The following is a 25,693-nucleotide window of genomic DNA, read 5'->3' as shown; positions in this document are numbered from 1 at the left end:
AATGCACTCCCCAGAGAGGTCCGCCTGGCGCCGATATAATATGTTTTATGGTGCCAGTCGAGACCTTTTTATTTAATCAATATTTTAATATGTTTTAATATTGAATTTTATTGTTGTATTTTATTTTGCAGCCAGTGTGGATGGTCAATTTATTTATGTTGTACGCCATCCAGAGATGCAAGTAATTGGACAGCATACAAATTTTGTAAATAAATAAATTTTGTAAATAAATAAATACTCTGGAAAACTCCGCTGCGGTCCTTCTCAGTAGGCCCGTGCTGGTGGATTCCTTGTGATGGGTATACAAAGGCATGGATTTGGGGATGCTTTCAGAGGCTGCTTTTGTGTGTGGTTCTGAGAATATCACATCTTATTTTAATTACAATAATTATCATTGCTATAATGGCTTTGTGGAGTCTCCCCTTCTATTCATCATTTTGGAGCTGCTTGTGGAATGGGGGAGCTTGCTGGAACAAAAGAATGGTCTGTGTGGCTGTGCAATCCCCCCTTCGGCTCTGCCTGTCGGGTGCCTCAGTTTTCTTCCTCTGTCGCATCACTTGCCGACTACTGGGAATTCGAAGACTGCTCTCCCCGGCCAGACCTCAGCCCCACCTCTGCTGACCTGCCTTCCGCCTCAGCACCCAGACTGGCAGTGAACCTCCTCTGGGTAAGCCCCAGATCATTCATGGGATCCATCTGCTGGATTGCAGCTCCCCTCCCTTTAATGCTCATTAACAGTGTTGCTTCAAATAACCACTTTCTCACTATTTAAACAGATAACACATGCTTATTATAAAAGAAAAACTCAGAGGGTTTGCCTCTGTTCTTCAAGTTCACTCTTAGGAAGAACTGGAATGAAAAGGCCGATCAGTTTGATACTCTTCTTTTTCTTTTTAAACTCAGCATGCAGCAAGCTGAATACCAACAATCCTAATCTGACATCACAGAGACAGCAAGAGTACAGGATGTGATCTTCTCTGAATGCTTTTCTCAGAGCAAGAAGAGGGAGTGGTTCTGCTAAGTGGTAACATCTGTTTCCTTTTTTCAGACTACGATTTACATTATCAGAGCCCTGTTTGAGCCCTTGGTAGAATGCCCAACTTTGATGGCAGGTTAACATTAGAAGATTCACATAAATATGCTTGACAGTGATTCTGCTTTTATTTGGGAAGGGAACTCTGGCTTGAAAGAACAGTCAGTTGTAAAAACTAGAGATGCAAGGACCTGGCAGGGGGAACAGTTCCTCGGGCCTTATAAAGAACAGCTGGACATTTGGGGAGAAAAACCTGAAAGGAAGCGGTTCCAAAATATACAACTGCTGCTTTTTAGCCTCTTTTATTCTAATAGATGCTAAATGTTTAAATGTTGGTTTCTTTTTCAAATAGCTGCTATGTTAGAAAGTCTGGAGTTGAGGTTTTGTGGCCTCAGATCCTTCATTGGATGTGCAAGTGTGTGAATTGCACTTGCCTTAGAAAAGATACAGTTGGGGGCTGCCGCTAAGATAGGGTTGGGGAAGGGCTGCAGCTATTGCCTCTGAAGGGTGCCACAGGCGAGTTTGATCCCTTTCCCTTTTGGCCCTCCTTTTGTGCCATCCCAGGAGCCTAAGAGGGTGAACACAAGCTTTTCCCCTTCAGCTCCAAATCCTATGTGGGGTCTTGCACTACACAGAAAAGAATCAAAGAATGGATCACTTGTCTAGTATCCAACTTCAAGTCTTGACTGGCTGAGATCGTATGCCCATATAATGCTCTCTCTACAGAAGTAATGCTTCAGGAAAACTCCAGGGAATGTTCTTGGCAGTGTGTATGTGTAACTCTTGTGCTTTCTTTTCCCTGCCACAGAACTCCCTGGGAGAGTTCTGTGGCAGCACTGCCCAAGCTGCTTTTCAGGGAAGCTTGTCCCCCATCACTCTCTGCCTCGCTTAAGTATCTGAAGATTCCCAAGATTACCTCTACCTTAGTAACAAGTATCATAGCTGCCATATCAACTGCCATGTGAAATGAAGAACGCTTCAGAAGCAGGCTTCTTGTTAGGAATGTGTGTGGAATTTACACTAAAGCCCTGTGGAATGTGATTTCTTACAATTTCCGTCATTCTACACACATAAAACAGCCCAAGCAAGAAATAAATGGTTAAGTACTTTGTCATTTATCCTGATAAATTAGAAATGCTGACCTGGTACGTAGAAACTGGAGAAGCGATATATGGCGTAATAGACGTCTGAGTGATCATTCTGTTTGTTGCAATACTGTATGGTGAAGGATAGAATCTAGAAAAATATAAACCATTGTATTAATACTTTTTTAAAGGTACCACAGAATCTCTCATATGTATTAAACATACCCATTTTGTAAAGCAGCTGTAGTTGGATCATAAGTAAGTGTCATCCCAGCCTTCAGGGAAGAAGAAAAACATGTTAGCATTGAAAAGACGCGCTACCACTGCAAACCAATGCCTTCGCATCAGCCCTTCTGTCTAAAACAGTCAATGCTGTTAAAATACCAGCATCATAACTTTATGAAATTTTGCTGGCATTAATGATAGGCACCCTCATCTGTTTCGGTGGTTCCTTATTTATTAGAGACTGTAGTCCCAATCTAGAGGCTGCCCCCTTCAGTATGTCACCATATCGACCATTCTGCAGCTATATATACTTGAGCTCAGAACTGGTCTGCTTTATTTTACTTCATTGGAGGAACTACTGATACATAAGAAGAATTTCTGAGTTATACTGACTCAACATATTAAAGGTCCAGCATACAGAGAACTGTACCAGAACATCAAATTATACCTTGTATATTTAAGGGGCAACTATGAGAAGCAGGGCCTTTTCTGTGTGAGCACAAATGTTCTGGAGGCCATTGTACCTTCAGATGATGAGTTAACATCAGGAACCTTAAAGGAAGATTTTGTGGTCAGGGAACCTGTTCTTCTATCATGTTATAGATTATTTCTGCCTTTTAGTTATGGTGTGTTTTTTTAAAAATATCTGTCCATGGTGGGTGGAATTTACTCTCACAATGGACACACTTTTTAAAGGGGGCCTTTGATGCCATTGCAGTAGATGGGGAAGGCAGAGAATGGAGAGACAACTGGTAGAAGGAAGCAAAAGATCAGAGGGAAAGTAGGTAGGACATTTCTTTTTGGATTTTACAAGTGAAAGGTAGAGGAAAAGTTCATGGAGAGATGGTAGGGAGCCATGGCAGAGAGTAAAAGGTAATAAACACTGAAAAGAAACTCCAGTTGAAGAGACAAGCACATCCCCATCTAGGCATGGAGGTGGTTGAAAAGGAACTGAAGGAATGGGTGGGAGCCCCCACCACGGATGCAGGAAACAGGAAGAGGAGGGGCTTCTACCCAAACTAACACTTCCCTGTGGAATCTTCCTGACAACAGGCTCCCTGCAGGCACAGAGCCCTTATGCATGATGCACAGAGACCACCAAGAACCACCTTCTCTTCTATTATGATGCAGTTTATTGCTGTCTTTTAGTTATAGTTTTTTATTTGACTATAGCCATTTCACTTCCCCTACCCTGTCCTTGCTGATAGCTACCTTTGTTTATTCTTTCTTTTGGGTTTTGTTGTGAAAAGTGCAATAATTTTTAAATAAAATGAACTATGGAAACCAAAACATATGCACACATTCCTGAAAGTATAAAATAATCATTGTCCTTGACTATATATTTAAGTGCTTGCTTCAGCAGCAAATATACTTATCATCTTTAAATATATATTTAAACAATGTATCAACTGGTGAAGAGTTGTAAAATCTTAGTTACACTATATAATAATGCACAAGCGTTCCAATAATAATGTGTATTATTAAGAAAATAATAAACATTCACACACACACTCTCTCAAAATTTGAAATGAGGACTTACAAGTCTCACCTCGCCTTCTCTGTGCCATGCTCTGCCATTCTGTATATATTTGTTCTGATTCTGTCTCTTTTTTTGTCCTCCATCTGCAAACTTACACAACAAAGGTTCTGCAGGAGCTAAAAAAAAGTATTAGACTGTATAGATATTGCAAAAAAAAAAAAAGTACTTTCTTACAAGTTTTCCCAAATTATTTTGCTTGGAAACCGCATGGCATAGCTCATAGCTTCATTGAGCTACATAAGCCCCTTTGCCACGACAAGCCAGTGATCCATGAAGGGGAGATGCACTTGATAGTACCCAGCATATTTTGGATGCATAGGAACTTCAGTACATTCACATCTACAAGGACTATACAATTGTACAAGAACATAAATGCACAGTTGACACACCCATTGGAGTGATATGGGAAACGTGATTTCCTAGGTGTTCCCTATAGGCACTGGAGCATATAAAGAGTTCTGGACTGGGGGCTATATCTGCAGTGTTGAACTTGTAAAGGCATGGTTCTGAGCAAGCTGGAAAAATGATGTTCATGGAAAGGGCCTATTTCCCCTCCATAGGTTTTGGACTATTGCTTCACAAGCTCCAGTCAACAAGACCAATGGTCAGAAACTATGGAAGCTGATGTCTAAAACTATTTCTATTTTATTTTATTTTCTATTTATATCCTGCCTTTTCCTACAAAGGGCTCAAGGCAGCTTACATCATTCTCCTCCTCCATCTTATCCCCACAACAACAACCCTGTGAGGTAGGTTGGGCTGAGAGTCTGTGACTGGCCCAAAGTCACCCAGTTGGCTCCATGGCCGAGTGGGGACTAGAACCCAGATCATCTGAGTCCCAGTCCCACGCTCTTAACCACTACACCACACTGGCTCTCAGGTTAGGGAAGACTTGAAAAGGATATTATGCCATCTTCCTCATGCATATGTTTCTGACTAGAGGTCCACGATGGACTGAGTCAACCCTAAATGACCACCAATTAGCAGTTGGTGCACCTCATCCCATTTGAGATGAGTTGTGTCAGTGGAGGTAATCCTGCCTTGTCTTATTCATCCATGCTAGTTTCTTAAGTGATGGATGCAGCAGCAATCCTTATCTGAACAGTTTTATTGAAATCAATGGTACTTACTTCTGAGAAAACAGCATTAGGACTGAGATGCCAGTCACTCAAATGAAATTTAATTCTGTGTGGGAAGATTTAGGATGGCAGCCAAGTTAGCTACCAGTAAGAACAGGCTTAAGATGTTGCCCGAGAAAGTGACATATTTATTGTGCTGTTTTATGCAATATAGAAAAGAAACTAATGGGATACAGGTATATACTGGGCATTAATTATACAGGTGCTCTACTTGGATTACACAGCTCAAATGTAAACATGGTTAGTATTAATTACTAGTATGCCAAATATATGTTCTGGCAGGTATTTCATATTTTCATTAGCCAACAGTATCTTGGAAGAGTCAAACTAAAAATGGCAAGTTATGAGCAGAAGTCACCTGTATTCATTTAAGCGGGGTTTCCAAAACTGGTTTTTCCCATAAGTGAAAACAGCCTTTAAGAGGTTCAGCTGTATTCAACTACCTCCCACCTACATACTATTCTGGTAGTCCAAGATTGCCTAACAGTATATTGATCTGACACTTACATAACAGATGGGTTAGGAGAAACATAAATATGCTTCTAAGACCTTTATAGATGTATGCTTTTTGATTCTTTAAACCATGCAAGGAGGAAATTTGATATTCAGTGCTTTCTTTTAGTTCTAACAGAGTTGGAAGGAGCCATTTAGGTAAACAAATATAGCCCTGCCCCCAGAAACCACAGTAAAACATGCCTGGCTGATGGTTGTCCAACCTTTGCGTCCACACCTCCAACAACAGAGAGTGCACCGCTTTTCTAGGCAGCTGGGTCTATTATCACAATGCTCTGACCACTAGAAAGGTTTACTTGACACTGAACCAAGATCTGTCTTCCTGTAACTTATGCCCATTACTTCATGTCCTTTATTCTTGAATTATAGAGAACAGGTTGTAGCCTTCTTCTGTATGACTTGAAAAGTCACTTGAAAAGTGCTATTATCTCCCTCACCTCCTCGCAGATCTTTTCTTCTCAGGGCTATAAATATACCAGATTTCTTCCACCTTTCCTTGCATGAGTTAGGATCGAGACCCATTGCCCTTCTCTGAACATATTTCAGTTAAACTGGATTGGACATGGTATTCAAGCTGAGGTTAGTATACCACAGAGATTTAGAATTTAGAAACCATTAACTTCTACTGATGCAAACCAGAGTCACATTTCTCTTTTGTGCACCCACATCATCCTGCTCAACTTGGGAACAACTAAATGCTAAGATCATTTGCATACACTGTATTTTAAAACCAGGTATCCTTGTGAGGGACTGCAGGTGGCGCAGTGGTTTAAACCACTGTGCTGCTGGGCTGGTTGATCGAAAGGTCCCCGATTCGAATCTGCACAATGGAGTGAGTTCCCGTTGCTCCGTCCCAGCTCCTGCCAACCTTGCAGTTCAAAAGCATGCAAATGCAAGTAGATGAAAAGGTACCACTTCAGTGGGCAGGTAAAAGCATTCCGTACACTTCAGTGTTTAGTCATGCCGGCCACATGACCACAGAGACTGTCTGCGAACAAACACTGGCTCCCTCGGCTAGGAAACGGAGATGAGCACTGCCCCCTAGAGTAAAGCATGACTGGACTTCAAATCAAGGGGAAACCTTTACCTTTATCCTTGTGTACTTTATTTCTTTTCCAAAATGATGAAGATTGCACTTTTCTGTTATGTTTCATTCTGTTCCCTTCTGCCCAGTCTCCTAACCCATCAAGATCATTCTGAATGCGGTTTCTAAGGCATTAGCTATTCCATCCATTTTTTGCTATTTGCAAGTAATAAACATTGCACATTCTTTCCCTCCAGATCATTAAAAAATGTTAACAACTGCCAGGCCCAGGATCAAACCTATATACCTATAACCCTTGTATATAAATTAAGATGAGAACTCGCTTCCATGTTATGCTGTGATATTTACTAGGTTTGGATCCTCTTGGTAGTTCTATGAGTTCACGCTTATAACACTCTCATGTCCAAATCTACTTATATCTTACAGGGAATTAGGACACTAATCACATTCTATCATCAGATTGTTTTCCTGAAACAAGCTGGGACCATCTAGCTCTGAAGAAGCCAATGGTTTAATGCTGTTTGCTGCCTCACCAGTCTTTGGAATCGGTGGCTTGTATCCTGATCTATGGCAATAAAAACCTGATGCAAAAAGTGTGGTTGTGCCAAGCTGGCTGAGGGGCCAGGATCATCTAGCAGTGCTGCACTTCACTAGCTTAATAATTAGAATATTATGGTGCACTTCATCCAATGTTTTGCTGAATTTGAAATGTATTATGTTCGCCACATTTCCAGGATAAACTAAGGAAGTTGCCCAAACAAAAACTAAGTAAGCATAGTCTGGTTAGACTTTTTGAGAAATCCATGTTGGCCTCTATGCAAGTGTTATACATGATACTGCACATGAAAATATAACATTTATTAAACAGAGTACTTTAAAAGAACTACTGACAAGCACTTTGTCTTGAATATTAAAAGATCAGCTATGGAAGCCCTGTCAATATGTGGCCAGGAAAGACAGTAATTTGGTGGGTACAGGCAACGGCTCTGTACCTATGGAAACCTTTCCCTAGGGATACATGATTACCTCTCTCTTTGAAGTCTTTTAGGAAAGCCTTAAGAATGCTTTTATTGCAGACTTTCTTTAATGAAGAGGTTAGACGTTTGTATTTATTCTTTAGTTGTTCCACTTTTTATGGCGAAATGGCTAACTGAAATAAATGGCTTTCTTTGTTCATTATGGTAGATGTTTACTATTTTTATATTGGCAAGTATTTTAAATTGAATTTTAGATTCCGTTTGCCAACTGGAGAAAATATTTTGGCTTGAAAAGCTGTTTATAAATCTATTAAATATATTTCTAAAGCGTCTGCAAGCCCTGTAAGCATCATTTGCATTTTATAGAATGGAAAATATGGTTGAGAGATCTGGGTCATTGTTCTTATCTTTCTCCTGCTTCTTATTCTCAACTTCTTTTAAAGCTCAGTGCAGTCCCAGAAGTGGCCAAGTCTGCTTTAGCCCTATCCTATTACACAAAAACATCACAATTTCTGCATCTGACTGCAGCATAGCCCTTCTCCACTTTTCCTTGCTCTCCCTAATAGCTGGGTCAAATCCCATATGCAATTGTAGTAAATTTGGTTTCTCACACATCCTGCTAACTATTTCCTGCTAAACTGACAGCTGGATAATATCCCAGAAAGACTATGCTAGCTATAGAAACTTGCTATTTTCCCAAATAAGGAATTCATTTTGGAAACAAAAAGATAAGTGAAATCCCAAATTATTATGGGTGACAGAGAATCAAACTGTCAGAACATAAACGTGCAGGTTCTAGTGTAAACTGCCACTTCTGCTCCTGTTACAGGATTGGTGGGGAGGGGCTGCATCAGCTACAAGAACAGTGAAATCCTACACATGTATAGGCAGAAAAAAATGGTCTACAACTCCCAGTGTGCATAGGATCACAACCTAAGTCACATTCCATTTGGTGTTTTGGAATAAATATGATTTTAATGAGTAGGAATGTTTTGGAGGAAAACTATTCCTCTATTACAGATTTCTATAGTGAAAAATGCTAATAATTTTTCAAACACATCCCTTGGCATCTGTATTTTTACATATCTATTAGTTTTAGCAATGGTTTATTCTTTAAACTCACACACAGATCTGTTTGTTTTAAAAAACAAAAATAGGGACTGGAGATGGTTACACTCCAGCTGCCTTCTCAGCCACTATTTATAGGAGACATGTCTCAACCTATTAGACCAGTCTTCCACAACATGGCACCTTCCAGATGGGCTGGATTATAACTTTCACGATCCTAGACAGATAATGAAAGTCTGAATTAGAGGCCTAGATATATGACCTTGTAAAGCTCCCCTGCTGTAGCGAAAAAGCGTCAGCGGATCCTATCCCAGCTTTGACCCCATTATTAGAACACCTTGCTCCCCATCTCCATTTCTTCAAACCTGTTTACACCTCTTATCCTCAAAAGAAGTCATATTTATGTCATACTGAGAAGAATAAACGTGATACAGCTTTGACTGGAATTTTTTCTCTCTCTAGCAAGGCTGTGGCAAAGAGCTCAAAACAGAAACTTCCATTGGTGCAGAAGAACAGAACTCAAGAAATTTCTATTTCAAAACTTTGATGTTTCCAACAGACCAGCTGTGTGCTATCATGCCAAGGGATGCAATCTATGGTTCTCAAGTTAGTCCACAATATCTGGAGGTCAACAGGTTCTGCAGCTCTGCAATAGGCAGTCCTTGCTTCAAAAGATGCATGAAGAACATTCTAGCCATTTCACCAAGGACAAACTGCAGAATGTGGTTTGCACAATCAGAGATGTTTCGGTGTGATTATTTCTAGCTAGATTTTGCAATAAAGGCACACAGTCTAATACAGCTTTCCAAATAAAATAGAGTAGGTTTGCAAAACACAGACAGACGGGAATGTACAGTAAGGATTAAAAAAAGCAATGAAGACTGAATGAGAGGATCAACAGAAAAAGAACAAATACCATTTCAAGCCAGGGTGGACAACTCTGGGGCCTCCAGATGTTTTGGCTTGAAACATCCATCAGCCTAGCCAGCATAGTTCATGGCAAGCATAGTGAGAATCAGTTCTGACTCATTTTGTGCAGAATCCAGTGTTCCTCTGTTGCAAAACAGTTGGAGGGCCTCAAGTTGCCTACCACTAATTTAAACAAAAAAGGGCACAGATGTGATTGCATGAGCTTATTCCCAGGAAATATGCTGGGTATTAGGTATGAAGGGTGGGGGGGGGATGCATGTGTCACCCCTCTTAACAGCCGTCAAAATCCTTCCTGTATGTTCAATGAAGGTTTCATGAACTCTGAGCCCAAGTAAGTTGCAACTGGTTTGCTTCACTGAACAAAACTATTACAATATAAAGAAAATGCTCCATTTCTCCTCCTAGAGTTTATTCAGAACAGGTTCAGCAAGAAGTAGCTTTAAAGTACTCCAGCTCTTAGGCTTTTAAATAAGAATGAAAGGAGAAACACATCTGACACATCTCCCTTTCCCCAACCTTAAATATAGGTGGAAGATTTTGTAAAAATGCCTTACTTTTGATGTTGAAACAATCCTCTGGGGTGGTACCCTTGCCCTGTTCAGGCAGTCTCCTCCACATTATTAGGATTTCCAGTGACCCTGTGGCTATAAGGGGGAAGGCGTGTGGAGAACCCTGGTCCTAAATCACAGGCAGAGCCTATGTGGTTATAGTAGGCTCCTCCTCTTCAGACCCTCTTCCCAAGAAGAGGGCAGTCCAGTTGGGGTCAGTAAATGCTGCTCTTTTTGAGGTATTATTTTGTGATTCTGCATGCCAGAGAAGGGCCGTAGTCCTCCTAGGATGGCATTTCTGTTCCGTATTTTTCCTTGTTTCCCAGGAAAACAAGAGGCTATAGCCAAAAGGGTTTTTTGTTTTTGTAGTCTTTATTTCTTAATAGCTTCCACTGATTTTATCTCTCCTTACATGACTAGCTCCTTTGGCAAGGAATATTCTCCAACATGTTTTTCATACTTTTATGACTATTGTTGCATCTCCTTGGTTTGTAAACCAGCAGTAAGCAACTTGCTACCTTCTAGACATTTTGGCCTACAACTCCCATGATTCCTTTCCATTGCCTCTGCTGGTTATGCCTGTAGGAATTTGTAGACCAAACCATTTGGAGGGCCTAAGTTGCCCAGTTTGCTCTAGGGACACAAGCAGATTATCCTACCACTGACTGCTACTTCTTGAACATCTCTAAGTACTTTGCCTTTCATTTGTTTGATTCTGTAGCTGGAGCTAGTCAGAGCAGAGCAGATAAATCTTCTGAATATTTCAGTTTGTGCCCCCCTAATATTAAGGCAATGCTTTTACATACATGTTTGCTAGAATTTCTTTAAAAAAAGAGAGATCTTGTTTTTTAAATCCAGCTGGTTTAGTCTTCTAAGGACTGTTTGTACAAGCATTTCCTGATCTGCTTCATGCTATCCAGGAGGTGCAGCTCCCTTTCCCATAAACCTATTTAGCCATTTGGTATTCCATGCCAAACTCTGTTATTTCAGCTAAGCTGTACTATGACAACATGCTTTTCTCAAAACAGATGTGCTTCCTCCCACACCTATTCACCGCCATCTTCTGGCTTCTCAGTCTTACAGTGCTCTTCCCATCCAGCTCATATTTACTGATTTACCCAAGCTCCTGTGTCTCTTGGTTCCAGCACTGCAGAATGATTTTGCATGTTAACTGTATGTATAACCTGCTTTCACCCAGGAAAGCTTTGCTAATGGAGAATACAGTTGGCCTAGAACTTACCACTCCTGAACTTGGATGCAAGCAAGCTGGCCCTTTTCACAAAGCCAAGAAACAGTATTAAGATCAAAGGACACAGGCATCTGCAGCCACATAAACAATTGTCTTCAGCAGAGGAACATGAAGGAACAAAGATACTTGTACGCACGCATGTGGTATCAGCAAGGAATACAGTGTCATTGGTGAGAAGCTCATGAAAAGCAGCAATGCTTCATGAGAATAAGTGACTATCTATTCTGCTAGTGGAAAGTAGGAATTACAGAAAATAAAGTATTTTAACCTTTTCATACAAGGAAGAAAGACAAAAACAGCAGGGATACAGAGTAAGGTCTTTAGGGCATGCTAAGGAAGCATTTCAGAGGAGACAGAATGAAGGCAGAACATCAAGTACCTATATCTTTATTTATTGTACATTCTACATTTTATGGTGATCCTCGTGGAGCTATTGTAAACTGGCATCTTTCTTGTTAACTACCTGATGTTGAATGCTAAATACAGGAGTGCATTTCTGACAGCAGAGAATGATTTGGTGCCCTGGACTGAGGAGAAGCTAGGGTTGGACAGAAGGCAGTATGCATTGGTCAGAGGAATGCATAGGGTTTTTTTATCCACAGAATCATCTGCAAGGGCAAAGTCAACCACAAATAACCAACAATCCAAACCCTGTGAAGGTCTGTCTGATAGCATCTGCTAAGTCTCATTTATGCCTTTAAATCTTTCTATAGAGCAAAAGTGGGCAACATGTGCAGTGAAGGATATGTGAAGAATCTGATGGGGAAATGAAAATCCAATTTTCATGAATCACCCCACTTTCTTTTTAAGTCCTGCACTGGTACTGCATTGCTGTGGTGTGAATCAAGCTCTCAGACTTACATCTCTAAATGGATCTTGATCTGCACATTTGCCAAGAATTCTGCACAGAGAAACATCTGAAAACTGCGTGACTCTAGCATAATTTGTGGAACCAGCTACTTTGCACAAATTATGCTTTGCACAAATTGGCAACTTTTGCATGCTAGAACCGTGTGTTTTTTCAGTGCATATTTGTGTAAATTTTATAAGGTATTAGATATGTGCATATCATAGTCTAGCTCACAGAAGGAAATCCTTAAAAAGTCCATGACTCAGCCTTCTTCTGTTCATCAAAGGAGGGCATGAAATTGACCAAGCCCATACAAATTTCCCTCTTTCAGTTCCTTCTTGCCTACAGGTCCCATGATTCCTCCCATGCTGGCTAGGGATGCTGAGAGATGCAGAGCAAAATATCTGGAGGACTACAAATTGCCCATCCTGTTCTGTAGCATGAAGTTTTATATCTAGTTAATGAGTCTGAACCTTATAAAACAGAACACCAGATTAACTTCTAAGAGTCAATCTTAAATCTAGACTTCCCTGTCTGCATTAAACCTGTGTGTATCTGTGCTTACTACAGACTGGAAATTATTAATAGTACTCCTTCTGTATGGACTTGTTTGTGGAGACCAAGTCCCATAGTGGCAAGGGAATGAAGTACCCACGTTAGTATTCACAAGTGCCACACTTTACTTTTTTTCCCCCTTAGGAAAAAATGGCAGGGGAAGTGTTTAAGTAACAGACACTACTTCAGTCTGAAAAAGCCCCTGCCCTGCCTCCCAGGTTTCCCCGCTTGAAGGATCAGTTTTGTCCCTTAAAACAGCGATGCTGACTGTAATCCTTTTAGTTTGTCTTCTTGGACTGTATGTAGCTTCACCCTTTATCAACATAAACATTTTCTGGGGGTGCCGATTTGAATTCTTAAATCATGGAGGCCCCAGAATGAATCCCTCAAGCACAGCCCATACTTTTAGTTCAATCATGCCTCTCCGGTGGCCATCTAATGGCAAACACTCATAACTCAAGAACCACTGGTTTCTGAAGAATGGTAAAAGTCTATGATACAACAAATACTCATTTTATTGTTCAGTCTCAAGCAGGACATCCTGCTGGTCAGAGTCAAACCCATCAAACGTGGCGGACTCCTGAGAGAACTTCAGTTAGCAAAGCAGCTGGGGATTGTAGGAATGTGGAAAATTAAAATGTCTATTTTGCACTTGGAGAATCATGAGGAATTTGAACATAAAAGCTGGTAAAGCTATTCATGAACTAACTTTACATCCAATTCTTTTTTGCCTAAATACTGCAATGTATGCTACTTACTCTCCTCCTCCCTATAGTTTACATTTTTTCTACCTTCAGAACATGGAAGAGAAACCCTTTTTTGGCACAGTATTTCACTGTACTTCATTTCTGGCTCACTGGTTGGATGAATTTAATCCTGTGGAACCACATACTGCTTGTACCTGGCAGAAGCTGATAATGAGAGGGTGTTAACTCTTGGCATCTAAATGCCCCTCTTAGTAAGCAACATGGTCAATTATCATTAGCTGACAGCTGTCTATCATAGGATGGGCTGGGACTCTCACAGCAGCAAATGGAAAAATGAACTTGCATTAGAAGCAGGTCTTGCCAGCTTTTATTAGCTAGTTCTGTACTGGTAACACACAAGTTAATTTGGGTACGAGGAAAAGAGATCTCAAATTGTTCAGTTGCATCTGCTTCTTTTTTGGGACTCAAGTTTTCTAATGAAGATTCCACTGTATGCTCCAGAACAAGCTAACAAACTGAGAGAAAAAAAGACTAACTATGTCAACCGAGAAACCTTATAACATTCTAATGCTTGAAAAGGAGCAGGTAACACCAGATGACTGTTAGGCTCTGGGCAAATATTTGCCCCACCCCTCTGCACACATCTCATCCAGGACTATTCACTACAGTTACAAGGATCTTTGCCCAAAGCCTAACAGTAACCTGGTGTTACTTACTCCTTTTAAGGCACTGGAATGTTATTGTACTCAGAGTAAAAGAAGCCTATATGCAGATCTTTTATCTGGTCTCACTTGGTTTACAGTAAATAGGATGGTGCCTGTTGACTAGTTGATCGCTGAGATAATGGCACCTTTAATCTCCCTGCGCATGTCTATGTGGAAACTTGGGCTGAAAAACAGAAATGTCAGAGCTGCAGTATTCTCAGTGCTTCTCATGTATGGAATCACCCAAAATGTGAACTCAGTGGATGGGGAAAGGGTTACTGCAATCAGAGAAGTACCGGCAGCCAGAGTGACAGTTACCCAGTCCACAAAAATGCTCACATGAAAACAGGGCTTGCATGTTCAAGGGCTACTCTGTATATCGGCCGTGGGACCAGAATTGCTCTACTGATATTCAGCACAGGAGGGAAAGGCTTCAAGACAGACAGGAAAGAAAGGTGCCACTGAGTCCTTCTCTTCTATTCCTGTCACTCCACTGGCCTGGGGAGCCAGGTGAGTGGGAGCACTAAACAAAGCACTCCTCGGGGGGGGGGGGGTGCAGAGACACAACAGCAACACAATTTAGCCGATCTTATTTGTACAACCAAATTACAAGAATTCATTCACTGCAGAGTTCTAAAAGAAAACAGGAAACCTACCAGAAACGCCGGATGGTGTTTTGATAAACTTTCCATTAAAATGGGCAATCACTGCTTCACATTTTTCTGTTGACTCCATCCTGCATAAAAGATATAATTGCATTTTAATAACCTGCCCATGCTTTGGATCCTGCATTTTGTGTCCACAATGACAACATGAAGAAGGACGTTGGCTCTGTTCAGCCATAAAGTTAAAGCAGAGTCTGGCACTATGCGAACAAGCCAAAGGCCTGCATGATTCTTCCTCCTTTTCCATTTCCTCCTGGCTCGTTGTCTTTACAAGAGTTTGCTATTAGATGCAAACTGGTCAAACTACAGTTTTCTGACAACTAGCATGGGCTCAAGTCCATTTTTTTTTTTTCAGAAGCAGGTAGTCTTTGAAAAAGTTAAGCTTGGGATTTGATCAGTATTTCCTATTTTTTCCCATTCAATCAGTCTCCCCCCCAAATGGTCAGTCTTCAATTATTATGAGCAATTTATGGACTAAAAATAAACATCCATTTCCATATACAATGGTCTCATCACAAGCTGCAATCAACTGAAAAAGGAAATTCATGGCTGACAAGGTACAGGATTCTTGTGTGTAAAATTACTAATTCAGTTTGTATATTACCTTTGTATGCATATGGCAGTAACAGGCAATTATCTGAGTTTTCATTTGTAAAAGGAACCCTTAACTATAACATTCTGCTCAAAATGTGAAAGAATAAGGTAGTAAGTAAGGTTTGGAAGCCAACTGATGTTTAACAGTGATCTAATGTTGTTTTGGGTATTCCAAGACTGCCTTTGTGTAAATAGTGGCGTATCTTTCAACTGCAAGGCAGTAAGGAAATTTAAACTGCACCTTAATATAGCAAAGGAAGATGAGAAAGCCCTACATGTCTGCAGCCAAGGCCCGGCATTCACTTCATTTAGAGTAAACATAGTCTAAAATCACAGCTACCATTCAGAAACATACTTTTGTATCTTAGATTTGGCATATATTTCCCTTGTTACTGTTGATAACAAAAATATTAATAATAAATAGTCAACAACAGTACTCATGGCTAGCCTAATTGTCCAGTCCAGTCCTAATGAACATATACTGAATATATACAAACAGTATATGACTAGTTAATTGAACAAATATGTTTTGGTGAAACAAGCAATTCTAACATCTTAATTTTGTGCTCTTTTTCATGGGAAGGTCTGGGAGAATATCTATGTGATGTGGGTAATATTCATGAGGCACACCATTTTTGAAGTTATGTAGAAAACAGCTGCTGGAATAGTAGGTCCTACTTGGAAGAGACCCACTGCAGTGAATTAGATTAGCACTGGATGCAACCCACAGTACCTTGCAAAGCCAACCCCACGACTTGTGCCATTGGAATCACGAAGTATTCTTGTAGAGATAACTTGTCCAAAGGGTTTCAGCATATTCTCAAGCTCTTGTTCATCCATTGAAAGTGGCAAATTGGAAATATATAAATTAGTTGGGTCCTGTTCCTGTTGCTAGAAAACAATTAAAAATAGTTTTTAGAAAAATGATTGAACATTTGGAACACAGATTAGCATCCATTAGACTCACTCTGCATCTGAAGCCTCCAAATAAAGTGGTGCTAGCAGCAAAGCCATCTAGACTGCAAGCAGCAAACCTTTAATTCTGAAGTAGTCAAACAGCAGTCTCTCAAACTTTACTGGAAGATCGATGAAACTCCTCTCGGGCAATGGCTGTGGCTAAAATGTATGATTACATCTATTCAGTCCTACTAGTATTCACAGCATGAGGCTCTTCCTTCTTCTGACAAAGTAAGCTATTATTATTCCTACAATTACATTCAAAGGAGAAAAAAAAAACCTAAATAAAAGGGAACATATTTGTTGCATGATGCCATCAGAAATAAAAAATAGAAGGGCATGCTGCTTTCCCTCACTCTAAAAATCAATTGTCCCAATTATAATCAGTTAGGTGGACTCACATGAAAGTTGACAGGAGAAACTTGCTACAGTGCTGCCATGTCTCCAAAGCTTTACCTAGCCAGTTAGCCTTGGGCTCTGAGTGTGTCAGGTTCATTGATTTGGATTCAAAGTTTTTGGTGTGGAAGTAGAAGGTAAATCTACTCATGATTACCATAATTAATTTCCTCATAAAAGTGTCCCTGAAGCTGGTGGGGGCAGCTACAGACAGAAGGGGACTCTGCATGCTCCAACTAAATCTTTGGAACAACCATGTTCATAAATACTGCATTTGTATTTTTCTATTCTTTCCTCCATCTGCCTTCTTTCCTCTCAAAGCAGCTCTAGCTAACATATACATAGGTAGAACTCCAATGCAGCAAGATTCTGTAACCACAGAACTGTGATTCTTAAAATACTAGCCCATTGCAAGACATTTTAAATCTTCTGCACATAGTCTCTCAGATTTCCATTTGCTTCCTACTGAACAAATTAAGGTCACCAACATACTTGAGAGAAAGGAAAAGGCTACAAATTTAGTCTATATGATCTTAATCTAGAGGACAATTCATAAGCTTTATACTGGCCAGATCTCTATTTTCTCCTTTTTATTTTCTAGGCATTCCTGGTATCTATTTAATATTACAGCCACTGATGCATAAGCTCTAAGTATATTTTTAATTACTCTGTTTATGCATGCATGTGAGTGCATATGTATTTCTCTTGTCTGTCTCTTTTTTAAGCCGCTCTAACACACACATGTCCACCATGTTCACACATGCCAGCTTATTCTATCATGGAAGACTGGGAAAAAACCTGGTTACACATAAAGAACTTGCCCCTTCCAAAGTGGATTCTTCCTTGGCTTCAGCTCCCTGTGGAATAGCCCTCCTCACTGAGTGGGGCCCTGCCACCCTTCAGGGAACCTTTCAGGGATCTGGGGGATATACACACTTTTCTCTGGATCCAGCTAACAGAAAGAGGCACTCCATGAATGCTCATTTGAGCCTACTCTCCTATTCTGAAATATAAGTTTAAACTAAGTCCGAGACAATGCACCTTGGATCCTCCCAGCTTGGACAATCCATTTAGGAAAGACACATGAAGTACATGTGCTTGTTCTCCAAAGTGAGGAAATGCAAGGATCCTCATGTTGCAAAATTATTCACATTTTATAGTTTTTGCCTCAGCAATCTGTAGCACATCCTGTCCAGTAAAAAAGCAGAAGCTGCTGCACTTTTAGGTGCTTAGCAACAGAAAATGTCATTTGCTACTGTCCAGGACTTTTGCTATAAAAAGGAAGAAGGTAACACAGTGTTAAACTGATTGTTTTTCCTTAAGCATAACAAAGCATGGTTGATTTAAGGTAGTGTTTTTCCATATGCATAGAACTATTCTTCCACAGGAGCAATTAAATACCTAATAAGCATAAAGCTACAGTTCCCATTTATTAAGAAACCGAAGAGTCAGCTCCAAGCATTCACTTGAACAGAAAAAGTAGTGATTGGAGGTTGTACACGGTGTAAGACTGCTAACTGTCATCTGAAACTAATTACCAAAAGTCTCTGTGTGTGGAACTGTTCCTAACACGCAAGGGGGAGAAAAAACGCCATCAGCTTGGCAGCATGAGGAGACATCTGCTTTCTCTTGCTCTGCAAAGGGTCACAGCTTACAGCCATTCAGAAACATGTGACCGGGGATGCTGGCTGCTGACAATATGGAAGATCCTTTGGCAAAAGGGATTAAGTCCTGTGGCTTGTCTCCATTCCTATGGGAACAGCGTTCATGTACACCACTAAAGAGGTGCCTCCCTTTAAAATGCAGACTGTGTAGCTTTAGCTGTGACAGCATCAGTTCTTACTTCGACCCATTCAGCACAAATACACAGAATGAAGTAGATATCTGTATATCATGAAATGCGATGCTTGTAAAATTACAGGAATAAAAGGACTACATTAGTTCCCTGATTAGCTGGCTTCTCTCTCCCAAACATAGCGTGGCCATTATTTTTATTCATTGATCACAAGGATAATAAATATTCAAAGGTAATTTTGGTTAGAATGAACATTGTAGTGATGCTGAAAGGTTAATTGTTTAATCATATGTGTTGTTGTCTTCCTTTTTAAAACTACATGAAGCATGAAGCTGGAATAATTGTACTCCAGGACTGTTTAGAATGCAGAGCTCAACTCTGCAATTACAATCACTATCATTAAAAGCCTCGCTTTCTCTTTCAAAGTATTGTATGTTAAAATGCTTTCATTTGTTTGGTCTGGACTGGTGTCTTGTATTATCTCTAATATCTATGATAGGTGCAATAGGTGCACAAAACGGTAAATATCTGACATTGGGAATATTATACTTGCAGCAGAATTTATATATTCATGTATGAACCTTAAAGGACAGGATGCAGATATCTAGTGCCATTTCCATACTATAGGCATCAGATTATTTGTACTGGAAAACTGCTTGTGCCTTTTTCATTTGATGATACAGAAGCAATTTAATTTTCTGCAAATTCCTGGCCCTTGTAGTTTCTGCTGATACGTAAATTTTTGATGGATTTCTCCAGCTCGCAGATAATTTACAAAGTCAAGTTTTCATTAAAGTGGATGTTGTCATGTATGGTCTTCTTTTTTAAAAAAACTGTGATAATATTTCAAAAACCATTATTAGTTTTAACAGATTTTTGCTGTTTAAATGCTACTTGTTATATAGAAAAGCAAAGAATACATTCGACTATAAAGTCAGCTAGATAGCCATGCCCCTTGGACAATTAAAAAAAAAAAAAGATTAACAGGGATTACTACAGATTTGCTTAACAGACTACAGTATAATGGGAGCACTGAAGCTATTGCCTACCTGAGTGAGCCAGGGCATGCATTTCTCCTTCCCTCTTTGTAAAACTGGAAAGTGATAAAGAAAGTGGTTGCAAAATCTTTGCATCACTTGTCTTAATTTAGATGAATTATTATTGCATTCCCTTTTAAAGATTCATGGCAAATTGCAGTACAAAAAGCAGCAGCAAAGCATGCAATGCTGAATGCTGAATATGGTGCTGGTCTGTCTATTCCTCTATTAAAACTAGTAAAAGTGTTTTCCTCCTCCGTCCAAAAAAGATTAACATGGACGCTCTCCTGATGCTCTGCAGAACAAACACTTCTGGTACTTGTAGGAAAGCTTTCACATACGGCTCGCAAGTTGCGGAACTTTACTGAAATCGTGTTTAATCAGGCACTATTAAGCAGTGCAAACTTGAATTCAAAGTGAGTTTTATATTTCTTAAATATGTCTATCCCTGTCATCGATCAAGAATCTTCCCATTTGTTAACACAGCAGTTTAATTATGTTCGTCTTTTCTCCTCAGGAATATTAACTTTGGTTTTCCGTTTAACTGCCAAAGGGAACATTAGAAGAAAGGGGGGGGGGCAGGGATTGTGCTAATTTACTGCAGAAGTGGACAACTAGGCTCAGAGGAAGCCCATCTCTGATTCTGCGGCTCCTTGTCTTTTACATGACGACGGGAAAGTCTACTTGTCAAATTAAGACTCTTTGGTGATAGTAAGTAGGGCTGAAGGACACTTGCCTCCAAGGCATATATCATTATTAAATCCAGTGGTCCTCCACATGTCCTATTAGGCCCCATTTTTCAGGCAAACTGGACATAATGCATTTATTTTCCATTCAGTTCCTCCAGCTTGCAGTCCCAGCTAACTGAGGCAGCAACAGTCTTCAGCTTTCCAGAATTTGGGGAAGGGGGAGGCATTTTAACCCACTGATATTTTTCTGCTATGGTACGAAAAGGTAGATCTGATGATTGATAATCTCTACAGAAGGCACTCTAGTATGCCAAAGCAGGGCATGAGTGTTACAATCTCACAAGTCATTGCAAGGTAGACATTCTCAGTGGGTACTGTTTTAGTCTTTTTTTTTAATCCTATAGATTTCACTTTTGCAGCACAATCCTGTACATGACTACTGAGTTCTATAGGGTCAAAGGGGTTACTCCCAGGTAAATGGGACTATAACTTTACTGTGAACCACATGCCAAACAATGAGTGAAAATGGAATGAAACAAACAAATCTTCCTGTGTCAGCATCACTTCAAGATAGAGGGTTGTTGTTGTTTTTTAATTGGCTAACTTAAAAGAAATCAAGTGTGAAAATACTAGGACATTCAAATCTTATGAGATCAAAATAAAAATGTTAAGAACAGGAAAAAGTCAATGTTGTATTGAAACATTTTCAGTAGAATTGGTGGGCACCAACACTAGCAAACATCTCAAACAACAACAGAAGGACGTGTCATGTATATGCTTGTTTGCCAACACCATAGGATCCAGTATGGTATATTGCTTCTGTAGTTGAGGGAGATGAGAAAAGGTGCTTGTGCAACCCTTTCAGCACTTGCCAATGGCAGGTAAAATTTCATGCATTTGATGAAGTGGTCTACAGCTGCCGAAAGCTCATGGCACAACCAGTCTGTCAGCCTTTAAGGTGCCACAAGACTCACAGGCTGTTGCAACAAAAACCAGACAATTTTCCCTTTTGAATTCTTTCAACATTTTGACATCACATTCCCTACGCTTACAGCATATTGAGTTCTCAAGTAGGAAAAAATTAAAGGAGCAAATCTTCACTAATACTAGGGTTTGGGGACACTGGTGCAGTTCTGATAAAACTGTTCCAGAGCTTTCGACTCAGCACTGACTTTCATAATGCTGCAGACAACCTCATGATGTTCAGCACAAGATCTTCTTCAAATCAATTTCATTATTGACATTTTGGAATGGCTACCAGAAAGTTCCATTTAAAAACAAAAGGAGTATGCCATTCATACTGTTCTTAGATCTCTGTATGTACACAAAAGACAGTATCTCCTTCCTGGTTATAGTGCCATTCAAACAAGGCAAGGAGCATGGGTGAAAAGAGTCTTTATTTCTCGCTACACCATGGAACAAGAACATAGTTAGGAAATCTGAAACAGAGTTTCTTTCAATTCATTAGAATGGAGATATTCCTAAGTGCCATTTCAATAGGAGCACAATTTTTGGCATGAAGATGTCATTCAGAATTTTAAGAAAACACACCAGAAATACTAGATTTATTCCATTAACATTACTGGCAGGAACCAAAGCATACAGAAAGAACTAATAATGAAAAATTCAGGCAGTTTTTAAATGTTTTGTATTGGCAAAAGGAGCTTTAATTTTAATTTAGTGAAGATGTAACCTGATGTAAGTTTAAAAAGAAAAAAAATCCTATAAAACATAGTATTCCTTAGCCATAGGATTTCTGTTGGCCTTTTTGAAGGTTGAATTATGCTCAGTGCAATTGTCCCCACAAAGTACCTTGACATGGTACCTTTCTATTTTAAAAAATAAAGAACTTGTAAGTTTCCGCCTACCCTTTCAAGTAATACAGAGTTGACACATGTATGTAAGCCAGTAAAAATGAGGCCTAAGCTGCTATCCTTCTTGGACATTATGCTTCTGCGTGACAAAACTAAAAAAAGTTCTAGCAGGGGAACTCTCTTCGCATGCAAAGTCTGTACATTTTCTGTCCTATCTTCCTTGTCGATAGACGTGCTATTCAAGACAAATACTATGGAACCAGATATATTGTAATTAATTACACTGCAGACATTACAAATATGATGCATGAAGTTTTCTCTACAAACTAGAAAACTTTATGTCCCCTGATATGGTGCTCCTAAAAATCCACCACACACAGTTTTTCTTTTATGGGGTGAATGAATATACGCCATAATACAAGATGTTTTGCGACTGTTACAAACATGGCACAACCCTCTTTCTTATTCTTTCAGCAGACTCAAAATACTCCTTAGAAACACAATTCTTTTATTAAAACTTAACTGGTTACAGCATAGCATAAATCTGAGTAGCATTCGCTTTGAATTGTGGGACAGGTTTCTACCCATGTAAAAGCTGAAACTTCCTTTCAGTACAGCTTCGGACTCCGCCCTGAGAATGGCAGCTACTGGATGTGGGCCAGATGGTGTGGATGCTGAATACTTCGTAACTAGTTTGCTCCTTGACCTGTTGTCTCCTGACCTGATGAAGGAGCTTTCTGTGTCCTCTCCTACTCCAGCCCTTAAAAGCCTTCCTTCCTTTCCAAGGTGGGGTGGTTCTCACAGTCTACTGGAGAAACTTCACTAGATAACCTCGAAATTGGCAGCCCCCCAGCCATGCTCACCTTCTCCCTCCTCTTCAGAATTGCATGAATCCATCTGAGCAGACGGTAATGTGCACAAGACACCCTCCCCCATTGCAATAACACACAGTTGCTTATTTCAGAGCGCTGCTGCCTTCCAAATTTGTACCATAATGTATTCTCAACCTTCAGTTTGAGAGGAGACATAACCCTTCATTTGAGAGAACACCAACAAACTTTGGAAAACATACTGTTGTTTTTAAATGAATCTGCACCCAAATTTATACGAGGGGGCTCATTATCACCAATGTTGAATGCGATTTTATTGTTGCTGCTTTTCAGTTTCAGTTAAATAGTATGACACTATCATTTAACGTAAAAACCTACAAAATATCCGCAACTCAGGAAAGGCTCATCTCATTTGACTTCAGTAAGAACAACTGCGCATACATGTGATAAAATATGCATTAAGTAATAAACATATGCTTTTCATTTTGTTTTCCTGGAATGTATCCAAGGACATTTCAGGTTATTAGCTCCACTGTTCCTTAGTTGAGAAACTGGAAAAAAGCATAGCTCCAGCGGAAAAGGCTGCCTGGCTCACACAATACTTAAGAACATACACAAGTGATACTAAAGGAAGACCAGGTCCATTTCATGTTTACTTATGCTAAAGAACTCTCAAGTTTAAGCACTTGAACATTTTAAGTAGCAGTAAATTTCCACACTTAGAAGAGCAAATATAAAGAATGGCAGAAAAGTATATGCACAGGACATACCCATCTTGTCAACAGGGAAATCAACATCAAGTGACTTTAACAAGCAGAGAGGTTCAAGAAATGTCTTACTAAATACTTGTGAAAGTTCCCCTTTCCCCACATGCTTCTTCTTTTGTACTATTTACAAATCAGATGTGCACTTAAGGCAGAAGAACCTCTGCCAGCTGCATGACTTGAATGGGCCTTTCTTAGAGCCAAACTCAACATTACCTTGAATATGTAAGCAAATGGCTATGTTATAGCATGGGAGGCCTGATCTGGATTAGGATCCTTATACGGAAACAGGGATTTAACCCTTTATGCTTTTCGACTATAGTCCATTTATGTACTATGTGCCTGATCAGTTCCTACCCTGGTCAGGCGCATCATGAGAAGGCAAAACTCACTGGAGAAAACAATAATGCTAGATAAAGACAAAGGTAGAAGAAGAAAGGGAAGGCCAAATATGAGATAAATCAACTCCATAAAGGAAGCCATAGCCTTGATTTTGCGAAAGCTGAGCAGGACTGTGACAGACAGGACATTTTGGACGGCTCTCATTTATAAGGTCACCATAAGTTGGAGGTGACTTGATGGAGCAAATGGAGGAGGAACCTCTTCTTACCTTCTCCATAAGGGATATTTTTGCTTTACTTGCAGTTACCTTTTCAGTGGTCAAAAAAGCATTTATCTTACCTTTGCCATCTGTGCTTGAACTCCAGTAGCCTTCAGAGCAGATACTGCTTTCTGAGCCGCAGCTGGACTGTCAAAGTCTACAAAACCATAACCTGAAATTTAAAACATCAATTACTTGTTGAACAAGAAAAACTGAAAAATTCATTTTCCATCCATTCTACCTGAAGGTTCATGCTTCATTTTGTCCTCAAGTGAGGTTGTGAAGCTGACTGTTACATCTCCTACCCATTTTCTTTAAAGTAAGCTTAATGCACCTAAGAAATCTGTTTTATAGGCTTAAATGGTCTTTTCAGAAATAATTGCTATAGGTCTTAAATGTATTCCACATTCAGATTCATTTATGTGGGATATGGCGTTAAGGACCAGCATCTTTTGAATATATGGTTACAGGTTTAATAAGTTGAAAATAAGTGTTGGGTCTGATCATTTCCTCCTTGTCTTTCCTCTTCCTCACTTGCAATGACTTTGGTTCTTCAGTCCTGGTTGCTTTGAAATGCCGTTTTCTATTATATTCTAAGCAGCCAACTATGATTCAATATCTGTTTGATAACGAAGTTTCAGGTCAGAAAAACAACATTACAGCATGGGGTTCAATCCTGGATGCCATGGGAAACTGTATTTTAAAGCTGCTGAAATTGAAGCACAACTATTATTATATGATGGGGAATGATATGGGACATGTGTGTGGACCTGACATTTGCTTTCATCTTATTGAAACATAGTTTATCAAGCCAGAAACATTATATCTGAACATCATGTTCTCATGCCAGTGGTTCATTCATGCATAACAGAACCCCAGTATTAAGAAAACGTGGTAGTTAATAGCTGACTGAATAACAGTGCAGTCCTCAGTCTTATACCAGGCTGGAGATCACTTTTGTTTTAGTTTGTGGATATCTATACTGAAGCATACTCCATTTATGAAAGAACTGCTTAAAAACACTCCTCATTTACTACTGTGTATAAAACTACTGTCTGCAGCCTTGATTTTTATTTGTATTTGCTCTTTCTTTCCCTATCTACTGAATATATAATGGACATTCATCCATGAATAGTGATCTCTCATCATGAAAGGAATGGCAAAAAGTCATTTATTATATGTTACTTGCTATCCCTACATGCACTGCAGTATCACTACATATATCAACACATTGATTCAGAAAAAATCATGTTAATTTTTGCCAAGGGCCTTTTTCAAGTTTTGGAACACGACAACAAGAGTGCGTGCTGCCGATGGGGCTGGAGACTGTCCTCATAACCACACCAAATGGGAACTTGGAGATCTTGACTAAAGATACTAATC

At 39.7% G+C, this 25,693-nt stretch overlaps 1 protein-coding gene across 5 annotated transcripts in view; it reads right to left on the bottom strand.

The window, feature by feature from the left end:
• The window catches only part of RBMS1 (RNA binding motif single stranded interacting protein 1), a 154,106-nt gene that overhangs the window by 11,175 nt on the left and 117,238 nt on the right, over window positions 1-25,693 (bottom strand). For 3 of the 5 annotated variants that reach the window (XM_044417740.1, XM_044417738.1, XM_044417742.1), the window contains 6 exons: window positions 24,391-24,482; window positions 16,161-16,318; window positions 14,825-14,904; window positions 3,884-3,999; window positions 2,344-2,393; window positions 2,176-2,269 (listed from right to left, as the gene is read on the bottom strand). In XM_044417740.1, coding sequence (XP_044273675.1) covers window positions 2,176-2,269; window positions 2,344-2,393; window positions 3,884-3,999; window positions 14,825-14,904; window positions 16,161-16,318; window positions 24,391-24,482 — 590 coding nt within the window. The remainder of the gene's footprint in view (window positions 1-2,175; window positions 2,270-2,343; window positions 2,394-3,883; window positions 4,000-14,824; window positions 14,905-16,160; window positions 16,319-24,390; window positions 24,483-25,693) is intronic. The other 2 variants (XM_044417741.1, XM_044417739.1) reach the window with 1 other exon arrangement.

The sequence above is a fragment of the Varanus komodoensis genome, unplaced genomic scaffold (assembly GCF_004798865.1).
Source record: "Varanus komodoensis strain SLA01 unplaced genomic scaffold, ASM479886v1 scaffold9, whole genome shotgun sequence".
Lineage (NCBI taxonomy): Eukaryota > Metazoa > Chordata > Lepidosauria > Squamata > Varanidae > Varanus > Varanus komodoensis.
Note: the sequence above shows the minus strand (reverse complement) of the source record. Positions and strands in the feature narration are given on the sequence as shown.